The following is a 17472-nucleotide window of genomic DNA, read 5'->3' as shown; positions in this document are numbered from 1 at the left end:
CGCTCTCTCTCATGAAGCCAGCACGGAAGTGACTTAAACACTCAACGACTGCCCCAAAAAGGATTCAATCAAAAAGAATCCAAACCCAAAAACTCCCAACGTTAAACTGCCCAACTTTATAAACAGCAAAAAAAAAAAAAAAAAAAACCTTTACAGTCTGGTTCAGAAAAATATTTTGGTCTATATAGCTAATTTTGCCCTTCATGACAACTGTGAGAGGAGTGATTTTTTTTATAACTCATCCATTTAAATTATATTTAGCCTTGAAGTTTTGCATAATTAAGGGCGTGGCCACTTGAGTGACAGGTGGATTGCTGCTGCTGACACTGCCGTTGAGCTAGGCAGCGTATCCAGGCGTATCCGCTCTGCCCACTTTGCTCTTCAGAAAACTAGGGGTGACGTCACTGACACTACATTCATGTTTTTATACAGTCTATGCTGAAAATTTTCTTTTTTAGAGCTTGAGAGTCAACATTCTGCTAAACATTGGTCTTTATATTCTTTTAGGAGGAATGCTCATTTCTTAAATTTTAAAATACTATACAAAATAATTAATCAGAATACTTACTCCTGCTCACTCACGCCAAAGAACTCCCCGCTCAAGTTCACCGTCTCTGCAAGATTAACGATGGCAGTTTGCACGCACAGCTACTAGAAGATTTACATCTGTCAGACAGGTGGCTGACGTCATCAAGCTTAGTTTGAGTCTGCACGTCAGAAACGGAAGTGCTAAAAATCGCTAAAAAATGGGCTTCACTCGTCTCAATTGAGTTCCAATTGGGTCGCTGTGTCCATTTCTTTTACTGTCTATGGGATTACTGATGTAAAGGCTTAATTTCCATTCTAATTAATCCATATTGCGCAAAAGGTGCGCAGAATCGTGCTCCTTGAATGCACTCTCAGTGGCTTATGATATGATTGGTTGAATGGTAAGCTCGCATCTGATTGGCTAAAGAGTACGACAGACCCACGTGGGAAGAGAGCTCTGCCAGGAAAGTCTCAAAAAACACACACACACAAATCCGAGTGGATTCGTAGTAAATGACGATTTGTACATTCAGACACTCGTACATTTTAAACATTCAAAGGTTTTTTGTGCACAGTTGTATATATACGAATTGTGTTTTGCATTTGTGAAATGTATTTTATGAATATATAATTTTATTTTGCGCATGTGAATTGCTTTTTGTGAATATATATTTTTTTTCACACACGTGAATTTTTTTTGTGTGTACGGTGAATTAGGTTTCATGCATGTGAAATTGTCTACGCATGTGTGAATCGTGTTTTTTGCGTGAATTATATTTGAGACTAATCTGCTTCCATACTCTTGTGCCTGTCGGCATTCAACCCACTGTTCCCTGGAGCTCCTCCTATGATCTGTGCCTCAGTCTGTGCCCATTTTGATAAGATCACAGCAGTTTTCTCTGCTTCTTTCTGGGGTTAGTGGTGAATTGGTTGTGGTTAGTAGTGAGTCATGAGGTTATCAGCAGAACACACAAGTGCTCTTGGCTCGGTTACCTGGGAAACCATGATAACTGGAGTAAATGAGGGCTGTGAGTCATAGCGGGACAGACTGTGGGAAACTGACTGCTTTACACCCACGAGATCCCGGTCCATTGGTATCAGTCTGACATTATATATCTTAGAGTCTCTCTTTTTTACACATTAATTTTCCTGTGTTTTTCTGGTAAAGGTCAAAATGGTCTCTTGACATTTATTTTAGACCAATGTGTCAGACAAGTTTCTTTGGGAAAATGTCATCACTTACAACATTCAATTTCAATTATTAGGGCAACCCCAAGGGTGTATTAGGTATTTGTGTCCAATCTAATAATCTTCTTCTTCTTCTGTTTAGTTTCAACTATATATATATATATATATATATCAATTTAGTTATTTAGTTAGTTAGTAAGTTAGTTACAAATGTCAGATTGGTATAACTATACATTTAGTTTAAGAGTCTTTCTGCTAATCTGAAATTGCTATATATATATTATATATATATATATATATATATGTGTGTGTGTGTGTGTGTGTGTGTGTGTGTGTGTGTGTGTGTGTGTGTGTGTATGTGTGTGATTTTTATGATGTTTTTTATTATTTATTTATTTATTTTTTGGTAACACATTAGGGACTACTTCTCACTATGAACTAGGTGCTCATTAGCTTGCATATTTCTAGCATATTGGCTGTTTATTAGTACTTATAAAGCACATATTATTGCCTTGTTATGCATGACCATATTCAACTGTACATCCCTAATCCTACCCTTTACCTAAAATCATAGTTAATTTTCTGTTAGACAAATTCTCAAATAGTGAGAATTGGACCTTAAAATAAACCTTATTTTTTACTGTCATTGTGATTGTAGGTCATTTAAAAAATATCATAATTTTCCTTGATATTTAAACCAATTTGATAGTTTATAGTCATTAAATCAATATAAATCTAACCAATTTATTAAAGAACTTGACACATGCATTTTATATGGAAGCTTGTTTCTAACATGAAAAAAAAGTAATTGTAACTTTTATCTCACATTTCTAAGTTTATATCTTACAAATCAGACTTTTTCCCCTTTACAATTGAGGGAAAAAAAAAAGAATTCCCAGATGTAACACTAACTGCAAGATTTAAAGTCATAATTCTGAGAAGAATGTCAAAATTGAGAGATGCAAACTTGCAACCGTGAGACTTAAACCTGAGAAAGAAGTCAGAAATGTAAAACGTAAATTCCCAATTATGGGTTTGTAACTTAGAATTGTGAGACATAAACTCAGAACTGTGAGAAACAAAGTGGGAATTGTAAGATATGCACTTGCAATTGTGAGAAAAATGTCTGAATTCAGTCAACAAGATAAAAGGTTGCAACTACCTGTTCTATGCTGTGTAAATAAGCTCCCATAATTTTAAACCATTTTTTTTTTTTTTTTTTTTTTTTTTTTACAAAGCTTTTTCCTTATCATCTTGGACATCCTTATTTGTCATTTCCCCCTAAAACAAGAGAAATCGTAGCAGTTCTGAATGTTTACTAAATACTCCAGTCTGTTCAGTTTATTATGGCTTTTCCTTGATTATTTCTTGTACTTGATTATTATCAAAATTTTGATTTGCTTTATGTAAACAGCCATTACAAACATAATCAATAGTTCAATAAAGAGAGCACAGATTTCTGGAGTCAACCATCTTGCAAGTCACAATGACTGATAGTCGAACACAAATGCCTGATTGTTTTTGAATTATAAGTTGATTTATTTGGCCAAACAGGTGTTTGGACTGATTGATGTAATGGGTGCCATCTGTGAACTCCAGACCGTTGCCTTGAGCAGCCGTATCCTGTGATAGACTCATCACGCAGAGCTATATTTATCTCATCAGCCTCTGTTAATGTTCGCGTGAAAGAAGGAAGCTGTTTTTAGAACATGCACTGGATGCTTTAATCAATGTAGCTGAAACAAGAACTCATTGACACAATTGTGTACATGTTTGATTATCACTGTATCACTTGCAAACACGCAAGTGTAGTAGAAGAACCACAGATACCATGACTGTAACTGGAAAAAGTGGTCAGATGCTTTGTGGTAGTTCTTAATAAAAAAGAAAAACAACAACAACAACAAAAAACCTAGAGATACATATTGGTTACAGTATTTAACTAACCCCTAAGAGCAAACATCTCTGATGTTGTACACCTAGGTACCTGCATGAAAAGAAAAATCACATATGAGATCAATTAAATTTTTCTCAGCAATGAGAACAAATGGAGAAAATGGACTTTAACTTCTCATATTTTTCTCTGGGGGGGAAATAGCCCAATAACATTGTCTCCTTTAGATTTCAGGATAAGGTTTGTAAAGTAAAGTGTATGTATTTAGATGTTATAATTCTTTAAAGAGGTTTTACATTTACATTTAATGACTTTGCTTTCATTTTAATATTTATATTTAACAAAAGAGCAACAATATATATAAGTGCTGTGACAAGTCCCGGTTCTTACACGGTACACATAGTCAGGGTGGTAAGCTGCATTCTGAATTTGTTGATTGAACAGGCTGGAAGGCTTGCCAAGATAGCATTGCAGTAGTCTAGCCTGGACAGAATAAGAGCATGAACAAAGAGGTGATAGAAAGGGCCTTATCTTCCTAATGTTGTATAAGCATCCAGCAAGAAATGTCTGCTAGACATGCTGAGATACGAGCAGCTATCGTTGGATCATCAGGATGGAATGAGAGGTAGAATTGAGTGTCATCAGCATAGTAATGATATGAAAAGCCATGTTTCTGAATGACAGAACCTAGTGATGCCATGTAGACAGAGAAGAGAAGTGGTCCAAGAACTGAGCCCTGAGGCACCCCAGTAGCTAGATTTTGTGACTTAGATACCTCACCTCTCCAAATTACTGTACCTTAAGGAAATTTAGGAGAAATATAAAAGACAAAGTTGACATGTAAATGAATCTAAACTGACAACTCCATTAAAGGAATAGTTCACCCAAAAATGAAAATTTGATGTTTATCTACTTACCCCCAGGGCATCCAAGATGTAGGTGACTTTGTTTCTTCAATATAGAACATGCAAAGATTTTTAACTCAAACCGTTGCAGTCTGTCAGGCATATAATGTAAGTGGATGGGAATCACGGCATTGAGAGTAAAAAAAAAAAACAATACACAAACAAAACTAAATTAAAACCTGCGGCTCGTGACAATACATTGATGTGTAAAGACACAAAACGATCGGTCTGTGCAAGAAACTGAACAGTATTTATATTTTGATTTTTACCTTTGATTTTTTACAGCAATGTCCAAACTGTCCTGAGCGCGTTCTCAACAGCCGGTGCCTGATGCGTCTTCTTATTCTTCTTGCTTTATATATATATATGTATAAATATATATATATATATATATATATATATATATATATATATATATATATATATATATATATATATATATATATATATACATATTAAGAATAAACCATTTGTTCTTTGATTATATATTTTCAACCTTTTCTAAAACACTATCCTTAGATATAAAGAAAAACATAAACTCTACATGAATAACTTGTTGTCTGAGTGACAATTCAAACAGACCAATCACACTACATTTTCGGAGGAGTGTTATTGGTAAAACACTGTCCTTAGGGATAAGGATAAAGTGTCTTTGAATCACTTTTGGACAGAAGACCAATGCGGATTGATCACTTTCTCTTCATACGTCCATGAGAGTATACGAGCAGTCACAGGCACTGAGCATTAGCCTGTGTCTGTGTTTTCCTAAATAACTGCCTTTCTTTGTGTCACATCAATTAAATAGACTAATGAAAACAGAAGCTCACTTGTCTCTCTTTCAGCTCTGTGTAGTATTTTTTTTTTTCTAATGAATTTTGTGTTTGTATGTTGCAGGTTATTGACTGGATAGAGAATCATGGAGAGGCTTTCCTCAGTAAACACACAGGTGTGGGCAAATCCCTGCACAGAGCCAGAGCCCTGCAGAAACGCCACGATGACTTTGAGGAGGTGGCACAGGTGAGATAACAGCTGCATCTGATCAGATTCATCCAAACCAGACCTAGTCAAGGCCTCCACTGCCAGTCAGACAAATCCACATCAATCTTATCTAAACCACTTTTTTTTTGAGATCGAATCATTCAGTTAGATCCATCCAAAAACAATAAAATAAACAGTTTCTCAGACAATGTGTGCAGTGCCAGCAGGTCTCAGTGGCACAGCAGCACATCCATTAAACAGGTTTAAAAAAGGATCTTCAAAACTTTCCATTGTCTATTTTCGATAGTAGTGATGCACTGAAATTAATTTTTACAGAAACACGAAACTGAAATTAAAGTTGTAATTTATCTGAAAATGAAAAAAAAAAAATTTAATAGTCAGTTAAGTATTAAAATGTATTTAACAAACAACACTCAAATAACAACTAGTAAAAAGTAATGTATAAACATTTCATTGCACATAATGCAGTTTTTGTATTAATATTTTAATATATCAATATTTGATATTATATTTATGTTTCAACTTTTATGTTTTCACTTTAACAAAATAAACAAAATATACATGTATAACATTTAAACAGTGGTTGTAATGAAGACTTGTTTTCATGACAGATTTATTCAAATATACATTAAATGATAATATAAGTAAAAATATAGTGAATACTTAATATAGTTCATGTATTTTGCAAAATGACTAATAATCACTGAGAAGCATTCATTAAACTTCAGTTAATGATTTTAACCTACAAAAAATGATTTGTGGCCAAATATTATCAGTTACCGAACTTTCGTTGTATTACTAGTCAACTGTGTAGTGATGGATGAAGCACAGCTCAATGAAATCACTTTCAAACCAAGCAGCTTTCTGGTGGGCAATGTGCTTAATCTGCATGATCAATTTGAACGGGTTGCAAGCTCTGCATAGGGAAATCCTCACATGAAATTTCCAATCACGTTTTGCAATTAAAATGGCTAGATTGAATCACATCGAATCACATCTGTGTCTAAACGACTGACCCACTTTTTAAAATTTGGGAATCAGCCAATCTGAAACCTCCCCAAAATCAGAAACCTCCTAAAAAACAGAATATACTTACAATTGAAGTTACTGACATTCTCTTGAGTATCTCAAACAAAAATCTCAGTGTTATAAACCGTGCAAACCTTTGTAAAAACATGACTTTCCTTATCGGAAAATGACCATTGGCTATGCTGTTTGAGCCTGAGACTATACAAATTGGCTGTCACAATGTTTTTATGCAGAGCACTGTTAACAAACAAAAACTCAGATTAACACATGATGTGCCTAGTTTAGTCACAGTCTAACAGAACAACTGGAATCAGATGCGGACAGATGTAAGCCTGAGTCTTGTGTGTCCCACTAGCACACATCTGCTGTGACAAATACATGTTTCAATCATGAGCATTTCCCATACTGCACAAATCTCAAACAGACCCCACTACCCACAAGAAGACAATCCTCTTGATAATTACAGGAAGAGTCTTTTAGTGTCTGTCCCTTTAGTGACATTTTATCAAATTATGTTGTGAAGATGTCAGCATATGCAGTTGTGGTAGCGCAGCGAGCACAAGAGCTTCAGAGGACAGCCCACACTTCAGCTCCATCAAAAGAGCTTCACAGATGGTTTCTTTACTGGATAGGAAATGAGTTCAGAAGATATTGTATACTTTGACTATAAAGCAGTTTCAAATGCCTCAGTGTTACAGTTCATCCTAAGTATCTGAAAGTAACTTATAAATAGAACTGTGAATATTCACACTGGATATATTTTGTTGTTGTAGACTCATTTCTGGTCTCTTTTTGGCTTTGGAAGAGAGATGTGTTTTTTTTCAGGCTGTTGTTTTTTCGTTGCACACAAGACAAAGGCCAAGTAAACATGATTAAATGCTGATTTTGTTGGAGAAGCGCTACAAGCCTTCCTTATACTGTATTGTTGAACAAAGAAAGCAACGGGACTACTGGACTTTATACGTTGATTCTCCTTTTTGATGGCTATTATAGCAAGTACAATGCATCAGGGACATATTTCACACTATTCTATATTTTTAGTTCTATTATAATATTAGTCAAGGTTTATAGCACTAAAATAGCCGTAATTCAGTTAGTCATGACTACTATACACCACTTACTGACCCTAAGATTTAAAAAATGTTGTTTTTGCTGCTGTATCATTAAGACTTCTGTATGTAAACAATCTCTATTGTGATTGGATAACCTCTGTGTTCCAGTGTCATTGTATTCTTTTGCAACATTCAAGTTCCCTAAGACAAAATCCCATTCATTTTCTACATGGTGAAACTCATTTTTAGCCTTTCAAGAGAGACTTGCCATAAGCTCTGTCATGCTACCATTCAAAAGTTTGAGGTTAGTAAGTTTTATTATTATTATTGTTATTATTTTTTATTTGGTAAGGATGGATTAAATTGATCAATAGTGCCATCAAACACATTTTTTTAATGCTACTTTTTTTTTTTTACATTAATTATAATAAGAAATGTTTATTGAGCTGCAATTAGAATTAATTCTAAAGGATCATGAAGACTGGAGTAATGATGCTGAACATCCAGCTTTAACATCACAGGAATAAATTGCATTTCAAAATATATTAAAGAAATCACTTATATATTATAAATATATTAAAGAAATTAGAAATAACTAGTAATCAGGTTTTTATTTTTTTTTTAATTTTTTTATTATTATTATTAAATAAATGCAGCCTTGGCGAGCATAAGAGACTTTGTTCACACATTAGTTTGAATAGTTGAATTCTCACTATTAACTATTAACTATGACTTTTGCCTCAATAAACTTCTAATTTGCTGCTTATTAATAGTCAATAAGATATTTTTTATTTTATTTTTTTTTTTAAGTTTAGGTATGGGGTAGGGTTAACGGGACTAAAATATGGTCATGCAGAATAATACATATAAGTGCTAATAAACAACCAATATTCTAGTAATATGCATGCTAATAAGCAACTAGTTAATAGTGAGAATTGGCCCATAAGCCATGTTGGCCAAATTACCAGTGAAGAACTACATGACCCATAATCTAAAATTAACCATTCGGGGTACAGTATGTTCGCAAATGTACTTGGTTAAACTACAGCTCTCAACTTGTAGTTAGAAGCACAGTTTGATGCGGACATCAAGAAAGCATGCTCTTGGACACAACAATCAAGCTAACATGATTAATTAGTAGAAGTTATTACTTCACCACATGCGCGTGCATAATGTAATTAATGATAGTTTTATATTGTTGAACCAATGTGTTTCAAACAACAGAGATGTGACCATATTCGGGAAAGAGTTATGACTAGCTAGTTAGTTTCTACAACGATGCATCGTACTACACTTGTTAAACAGTGAATTACTTCATTGTACGGGAAACAGAAAATGTTAGAAGCTTACTACTCAGTGCTGCCATGTACAAACTAGAGAAATTTGAATTGAATTCAAACTTTTTGTCATCTTAAATAGGATTAGATCCTGCTGAACTGATATTTGTTAAACAAAGTGATGTTAAATACATAGCACGGTATTAATCTGACAGCACACCGAAGAGATGAAGATCACTGGACACTAAGACCTGCCTCTCACATCCACATAATTCCCCTGAGAATAATTCATAATAGCCCTGATGACAGATCGCAAGTCTTAGTGTCATGAGAAGGGCTCGAGACAATCTGACTCCATCTAAATAAGCCAAAGGGATTTGTTTTGGCTCAGACATTATTGGTAACCAGCGAGACATATGCAGCTTTTGTTATTCTGACATCTGCTTATCAGACATATAATATCCAAGAACAGACTGACGAAGATGAAGAGATGAGACCTCTAGACACTTTCAGGCCAAATGCTGCTGGAGTGATGGATTCATGTCTAATTTGTCTTATGTATATCTGTGTGTGTGTGTGTGTGTGTGTGTGTGTGTGTGTGTGTGTGTGTGATCAAGAGGAAATCAGGAATGCAGCATATACTGTATAATAGTTTTTTATAGTGCTGTTAACCCCAAACCAATCCCTAGTGTATTTTAAAGCTGCAATATATCACTTGATGTGGTAAAAACAGTGAGCTAGTTCTCAGGCTTTTTACTGTAATAATATGTGTAATAAAAGCATTAAGTAATAAACCCTGTGTAATAATAATAATAATAACTTTATTTTTATATAGTGCCTTTAAAAAAAATAAAAACATAAAAATACAACACAAATGACAACCAATTAAAAACAAGCTAAAATATAAAAGTCAAACCAGTCAGGAAAAAGCTAAACTAAAAATATGAGTTTTTAAATGAGATTTTAAAATACTTCTAAAAATAGGTTCTGTGCATCTCTAATTTGTAGAGGGAGTGCATTCCAAAGCCTAGGAGCGTAGGAAAATAAAGCCCTGTCCCCTACAGAGCTTAACCATATCTGTGGAACTACCAATAAACCAGCTTGTGAGGACCGTAAATGACGCTTGTGTGTATATAAAGTTAAAAGTGCAGACAGATATTGAGGGGCCAGACCATGCAGTGCCTTATATGTGAGCATAAGAGATTTAAAATCAGCTCATAACCTGTCCAGGAGCCAGTGCAATGATTTTAGAATTGGTGTAATATGCTCATTTTTCCTGGCACCAGTCAGGATCCTAGCAGCTGAGTTTTGCACACATTGCAATTTGTTAAGTGAGGTTTTAGGAACCCCAACAAGAAGTGCACTGCAGTAGTCAATGCGTGAAAAAAACAAAGGTTTTAATAAGCCTCTCAGTCACAGAGAGGGATAGCACAGAACGGCGTCTAACAATATTTCTGAGATGAAAAAAGGAGTTCTTCACAGTGTACTGCACTTAAATCAAATATAACTCCTATTTTTTTTTTAGTTTGTGTCTCCAAAACAAATAATAATAAACCCTGAGTGTAAATAAAAATAAATAAATAAATAAATAAATAATGGAAGTTTATATCAGTGTCATTATAGTAAAGGAAAAATCAATGCAATTCAGATTTAATTATTTCCATGACAAATTATTTACTTTGAAACTTTGCTAGTAAACTAAACAAATGGCTGCTAAGAAATACAATGTAACACACTGAATTAAACATTAAATTTTGAAGTAGAGAGACTAAAATAGTATTTTCTTATAACACATACTGCAATAGTGTTTGTCTTAATCATCATTGGCAAATTCTTTGAATTTGAAAACGTACTTACAGGCTGTGAGTCAAAAACGACTGACTGTCCTCGCAAAGTTGTTATTGCCCCACTTTATAGAAACACACCGGCATTGTATGCTACTCTCTCAGCAAACAGTCCCCATCCTCCGTTAAATGCGCTGCACACATCTGAATTTTGTGTTGATCTGTTCCGGAACAGTGCTGTAAATACAACTTAACCACTGATTTCTAGTTGTGTCCTCTTTTGGAATACTAAACAAAATAGTTTTGCTTTCACATGAAACACACAGCGTCTTCACGACATGGTGCCGGCAGCAACTGAAAGAATCACTGTTACTCCTTCTTTCTTTGCGTGAACATTTGGGTGGCGTTATGCAAATCTTCCCACATCATGACGTAGACATGTGGGGGCGTGTTAGAATGAGGCGTTTTAGGGGGGTGTGGTTGACTCTTAACTTTTATAAAGAAGATCTCTTTGGATTTGAGACTTTAGTCTTTGCCACTTTACAGATCTTCTTTATCCACCAAGAGCTTGTAACACTCTAAAGAGAAAGGAAAAATTGAAATTGCATCATATGACCCCTTTAATTAACTACTTGTACTTACTATATGGTTAGGGTTAGGATTAGGGTTTGGTTTAAGGTTACTTGCATGCAAGTATGTATAATTAATTGGTATTATAATATTAAGTACATGTAACGTGTAACAAGGACACCTTAAAAATAAAGTGTTACCAAAAACATATTTGTTAAAAGTTTACAGGAAAACAGTGTGACAGAGAGAAAATAGCTCTGAGCTATTATTTCTTCAAGTCTGTATTCATGTGTGCTCAGCTAATATTTGCCAATGAAACAGATTAAATCTCTCATAAGAAATGTAATGTTGTAACTGAGTGTTTAATGAAGGATTGAAACCCTCTGGAGCTGTAAATGTGTTGTCGTTCTCCGCAGTCACAGCAGGTGAATACACATGTAATTATCTCATGTTAATTAGCTGACCTCTCCTGACAGTGCCTCACCTTGTGTCTCACAGTGAGGAATAGTGGGGTAAAGATGCTCCTTTCCCAGCAGCCAGTGCGCCGCTATTCCTCTGTTTTTGGCTGTGTTAGGGCCACAGGGTGATAATCCGTGATAAGTGCTGGTTCTGATGGGGTTCGTGCTGATTGTCCTTGTGAGGCATTAAATGTGTCTTGGCTTTTCAGGTGAACTGTAGTATAGGAACCAATTCTTACTAACTCGTTGCTTATTAGCATGCCCATTTATAATATATTGGTTGTTTATTAATACTTATAAGACACATATTCTGCATGACTATATTCAACATCCATAATCCTACAATACCTAAACTTAACAGCTATCTTACTAACTATTAATGAGCAGCAAATTAGTGCTTTATTGAGGCAAAAGTCGTAGTTAATGGTTTATTAATAGCAAGAATTGGACCTTAAAATAAAGTGTGACTGGCTTTTCTAATGGGGAAGTGTTGATTTAATGTCCTTTTTTTTTTTTTTTTTTGCCAGAAAGCCTTAATATGCACATGTATATGTATATGTACAGGTCCATACTCTGTATATATATGAACACAGGCACAATTTTTATTATTTTAGCTGTTTGCCGAAACATATTCAAGGTACAGTAAAATGATTAATAGAAAGTTTAAAAAAACAGCATTCATTGAAATACAATTTTGTATCAGTGAAAAAAAAAAAATGAGTAAATTATTATTTTAATTGCTGCAAGAACTTATGAGTAATTTTATAAGTATATCTTGAACTAAATTACAACTATATTACAACACTAACTTTGCAACCCTGACACTGTTATTGAACTGAATTCAGTCAAACTGAGCTGAGCTAAATAATGACTACATTGTCTTCTGTAGAGCTGAAATTGAATTTGTTTCATAATTGATTCATTTTACAACAGTAGCACTGCTGTGTTCCTTTTTATTGCTGTGAAGCTGGTTTGAAACAATCTGCGTTGTATAAAGCACTATCTAATGAAATGTATCTGTAACTGAATGTAAACATTCATTGATCGAGTTTTGCCTTGTCTTCTCTCTCCCGGACCAGAACACCTACACTAATGCAGATAAACTCCTGGAGGCGGCCGAGCAGTTGGCCCAGACGGGCGAGTGTGACCCCGAGGAGATCTATAAGGCGGCGCGACACCTGGAGGTCCGGATCCAGGACTTCGTCAGGAGAGTGGAACAAAGAAAACTCCTGCTGGACATGTCCGTCTCCTTCCACACGCACACTAAAGAGGTAAGACTGACACTCATGCCAGGTGGAGTACAGAGGAATGCTGGGAGGTTTTGCTGAGCAGTGCCAGATGTGCTAGAAGACCTCTCCAGATGCCAATCAGGACCTTGTGTGAAACGTTAAATGCTTTTGCCATTACGTAATTCATGACATGTTTAAGGCACGTTGCTTCAGCAGTCAATAGTCATGATTATTAGCGATTTATTATGCAGTAATGTGACATCACGCTACATCCATCACCTCAGGCACCCTGCGTTTGAGAAGGACAGAGAGCGTAAATATGCTGGAGGGTTAAGTGGCACAATCCATCTTTCTGGGGGTGCAGCTCTTGTCTCATGGAGCTCTAGCGTGAGCTATAGTTTTGTTGATGTATGGTGACTGTAGGAGTGTGGTTTTCTCACGATTGAATCTGATGTCCTGATATCACTCGCTCTCTGTGGAGACTAAGATCTTGTAAAACACACATTTAGTGCAAGGTGAATAAAGACATGCTTAATGTACGTTTATGGTATTTGCAAAATAAGTTTTGGTGAAATGTGCCTCTTATGCACACCAAGGCTACCTTTATTTGATTAAAAAGTATATTTAAAACAATAGCATTTTGAAATATTACAATTTAAAATAACTGTTTTGTAATGTAATTTATTCCTGTGATGGCAAAGCATCATTACTCCAGTCTTCAGTGTCACATGATCCTCCCGAAATCATTCTAATATGCTGATCTGCTGCTCAAGAAATATGTTCTTATTACTGACACAGTTTAGTACAGTTTTGCTGCTTAATATTTATTGGGTAAAGTGTAAATATTTTGTTCAGGATTCTTTGATGAATAGTTTATCAAAAACAGCCTTTATATTAAATGCAATATGTTTTGTAATAATGGAAACATCTTTACTGCCATTTTATTTTTTTAAATTCATTTAGTGCATCCTTAATGAAATAAAGTTTTCCTCTCTATCAGAAATCATTCTAATATACTGATTTGGTGCTCAAGAAACATGTCTTATTAAGGGCTCAGAGCTTGCTTTTTTATATTTTCATAATAGATTTAATGAATTTCATTGATTTATTTCTCAATTAAGTTTCAACTTAATCCTTATTCAGATGGTAATTGTTTCTCATGTGGACATCTGTAAAGATGTATTTACATGGCACCTCAGCGATAAAACTCTGATTCTTATAAATATCTAACTTGGATTCAGATGGCAATTTGTTCACAGTAAAGAAGCAAGTTCTGTGATCCTATGAGGACCACACTGCTCACGTGGCCAGGCACATTATTGTCTGTTTTAATAAAAATATCACATGCTTGGAATAATGAGAATAAATCAATTATATTCCTTAATTGATTATTTAATCTCCTGTTTAAAGAACTGAAAATAGATGTGCTATAGTTGATATAGAAATGCTTTTGCACGGGTGGTGAGAGAAAAACCCAGACATTCTGGTTTCGGACTGCAATAAAATCACAGACTAACTCCTGTAATTGTTAAAAATAGCTTGCATCCTCATGATAAACAATTACTGTCCAAATCGGGCTTTGTTTCTCCTCAAATTTCTTAGAAGAAATAAAAACAGACCAAAATAAGTCCATTGTTAACATACATATTTAAGAGTGCTTATTTGTGATTATTATTTCATATGGTGTAGCATATGGAAATAGAAACATAGTTTTTGGTAGTTTTAATAACATCTTTTACATTTTTATGTAATACATGTGTTATTACCATGTAATAAATCAAATAGCTGTAGTTCTAGTAAGTGGTACATATGTAAGACTCGGCCTTGCTCTTTAGCTGATAACTGTGTGGATTTTTTGTTTGGTTAAATGTGTTACAGTAGTGTTTATACTCAACACATTCCATTTTGCAGCTGTGTGTGTGTGTTGAGAGTAAAAAGCGCTTCATTATGTGAGCTGAGACTAACATCAGCGGTTCTTGGCTAAAGGAGGTTCTCCTGCAGGCCAAACATTTACAATGTTTCACACTGGCCTGGAGAGTTTCTGCACCTCCTACTGAAAGAGGTCACAGCACAGGCCCTCAGAAGTGCTAAGGTTTAGCAGCACTCCAGAAACACTTCATTTCAGCGAGGAAACCCACACAGACTCTTAAGATCAGTGTGAGGTGAAGGTAGACTCTGGTAATGGTTTAGACACAGAACAAACTCAGCATGCATATTATACAACTTGAGCAGTTATATAATATATCTTGAAAGTACAACACTGTAAAAAATGACCGTGAATTTAACAGTAAAAAGCTGTAAAAATGCTACAGTAAAAACCTGTTAAATGGTTAACAGTACATTTCCCTACTATATATGGTGAAAAACTTTATTGAAAATATTGCATGTAATTTTACAGTAGAATACCATTTTTGGAAGTAAAAAGAACGTATAATTTACAGTGAATAATTGTAAATTGACATTCCCAGAGTTCCCTGCTTTCCCTGCATTTCAAATTTCTGTTTCTTCTTCTTCTTCTTCTTCTTCTTCTTCTTCTTCTTCTTCTTCTTCTTCTTCTTCTTTTTGTTATCAGTTGTGTACATTAGGGTTGTATGTTACATCTAATGTTGTTAAATTAATTTTTATTGCATTATTTAAGTTTCATGTGTGTTACCATGATGGTGTTTAGTGCTTGTGTTAAGGACAGTGTATTACAAAGTTACAAAACAGATTTCAGTACTTCAAAAGGTTGGTATATTAACATTATATCAGTTAATGAAATTACGCTATTTAACTGTCAATTTAAGTTAAAACCTAAAATGTTGCTACCATATATTTTTTTTTTTTACAGTAAAAATCTGGCAACCACAGCTGTGGTTTTTTTACAATTAATTTTACTGCTTTTTTGTTTGTTTGTTTTTGTTTTTTTACAGTGTACATATTTCATGTTTAAGCTAGATAGTTTTGTGTCTGAACAAAGTATATTGATTTCATGTTCCTTTAAATGGGTCATGAACTGAGAAATCAAAATTCCCTTGATCCTTTGTCATGTAAGAGGTCATTGTACTATAAAAACAAAAAGTTTCAGAACTAATAACTTTCTTGTTAGTCTAAAAACAGCTTATATGGAAGCCAGTCTTGCAAAACGACAGCTTGTGGAATGTGCCACTTTATGACATAAAAGTGTGGATAAACACCACCTCCGCAGAGGAAGATCAACACCTGCTTCTACATCACTGCCTGTTTAGCCCCGCCCACCTATTCTACATCTACGTCAATTCTATATATATATAATGGGTTTATAATTTCCAGTTGCAATGGAAATAACCCTTTTTTTATCTTGTTGTTCTGCTTCAGTGGTCTCATAGCAATCTGAAGTGTATTTTTAATTCATAATGTGACCAGATTGACCACAGATACAGTTACTATGGAAACCACAGGGATGGCAACATCACATTCGTGCTTTGTAACTCTAGTAACCACTTAAGAGAGGCATGCCATGTCAACCGTGTTTGAAACCAATGTAAAGAGAAATGAACTCTTGAAGTGGCATGCAGGCCGTGTTTATTTCTGTAAGGAATCCCTGTATGTCCTTGCTGTATGGTTTGGTTTAATGTATCCATTGTGTTTAGCTTTACCCTAATGTGGGCGATTTCCTGCATTGTAAAACTTGTCGTACATGCATTGCTGTTCAGAGCTCTCGTGTGTGATTCATATGAATAATATTCCTGCGTGTGTCTCAAGCCGCTGTTGGGAGAATCATCTATCATGAATATCACATCCTCCTGCAGAGCTGCCTGCAACATGTTAAAGCTAAACATGAACAGCCTCCTCACGGTAGTTTTGGAAAGGCCTTATTCATCATTACAGGCTCTCGATCTGCATCTGGCGGAGCTGATGTTCCCACGCTCATGGAGAATCTGGGAATGTCAGGGATTGATTGGAAATTCTTAAAACATCATGGGAATTCTATAGCATTTTTTAAACCCTTATCAAATAATCATGAGCGTCATGGCAATTCATTGTTCAAAGGTGTAAACACTGTAAAGAGGGATCTGTGTTTATCAAACATGTCTGTGTGACTGATACTCTCTGGTCCTGTTCAGTAACTCAATCCATCAGCAATATTGGCTCCATGAGTTGTTTCTCATAAGTTAATTAATTGCGGGCAAAGATCATTCAAAGCGTTTTAATTCCTCCACATGGAACAGTGAGAATGTAACAAAAAATACTAAAAAAGCAGCAAAAATGACACAAAATTATTAACAAAAGAACCACAACAACCGTATTAATCACATCATCAGTTCTGGTGTTTTTTGCTCATTCTTGATTGAAAAGGAAATGCACACAAGGTGTCATGACAACAGCCAACAATGTTTTGGCAGTTCTTTCATCTCATATGCAAAATCAGACAAATCATCTCTGTTCTGCTCATATCTAAAGTTGCACGTGTTTTCCCAAAAAAGTCTGTTCGTTTATTATTTTTATTTATGGTTGCCAACTGAAACATTTACAATACACATCTCTGAAATGAATATTTGTTAATTTAATTTCATAGCCAAATAGCATATTGGCTCATG

The 17472-nt window shown here is 34.9% G+C and overlaps 1 protein-coding gene across 1 annotated transcript in view; it reads left to right on the top strand.

Annotated features, from left to right (window-relative positions):
- The window catches only part of LOC109092547 (kalirin-like), a 190673-nt gene that overhangs the window by 86716 nt on the left and 86485 nt on the right, over positions 1-17472 (top strand). The window contains 2 exon segments of the mRNA XM_042730646.1: positions 5410-5532; positions 12764-12955. Coding sequence (XP_042586580.1) covers positions 5410-5532; positions 12764-12955 — 315 coding nt within the window.

The sequence above is a fragment of the Cyprinus carpio genome, chromosome B9 (genome assembly GCF_018340385.1).
Source record: "Cyprinus carpio isolate SPL01 chromosome B9, ASM1834038v1, whole genome shotgun sequence".
NCBI classification, from domain to species: Eukaryota; Metazoa; Chordata; class Actinopteri; order Cypriniformes; family Cyprinidae; genus Cyprinus; species Cyprinus carpio.
This window is presented reverse-complemented; position numbering and strand designations above follow the sequence as displayed.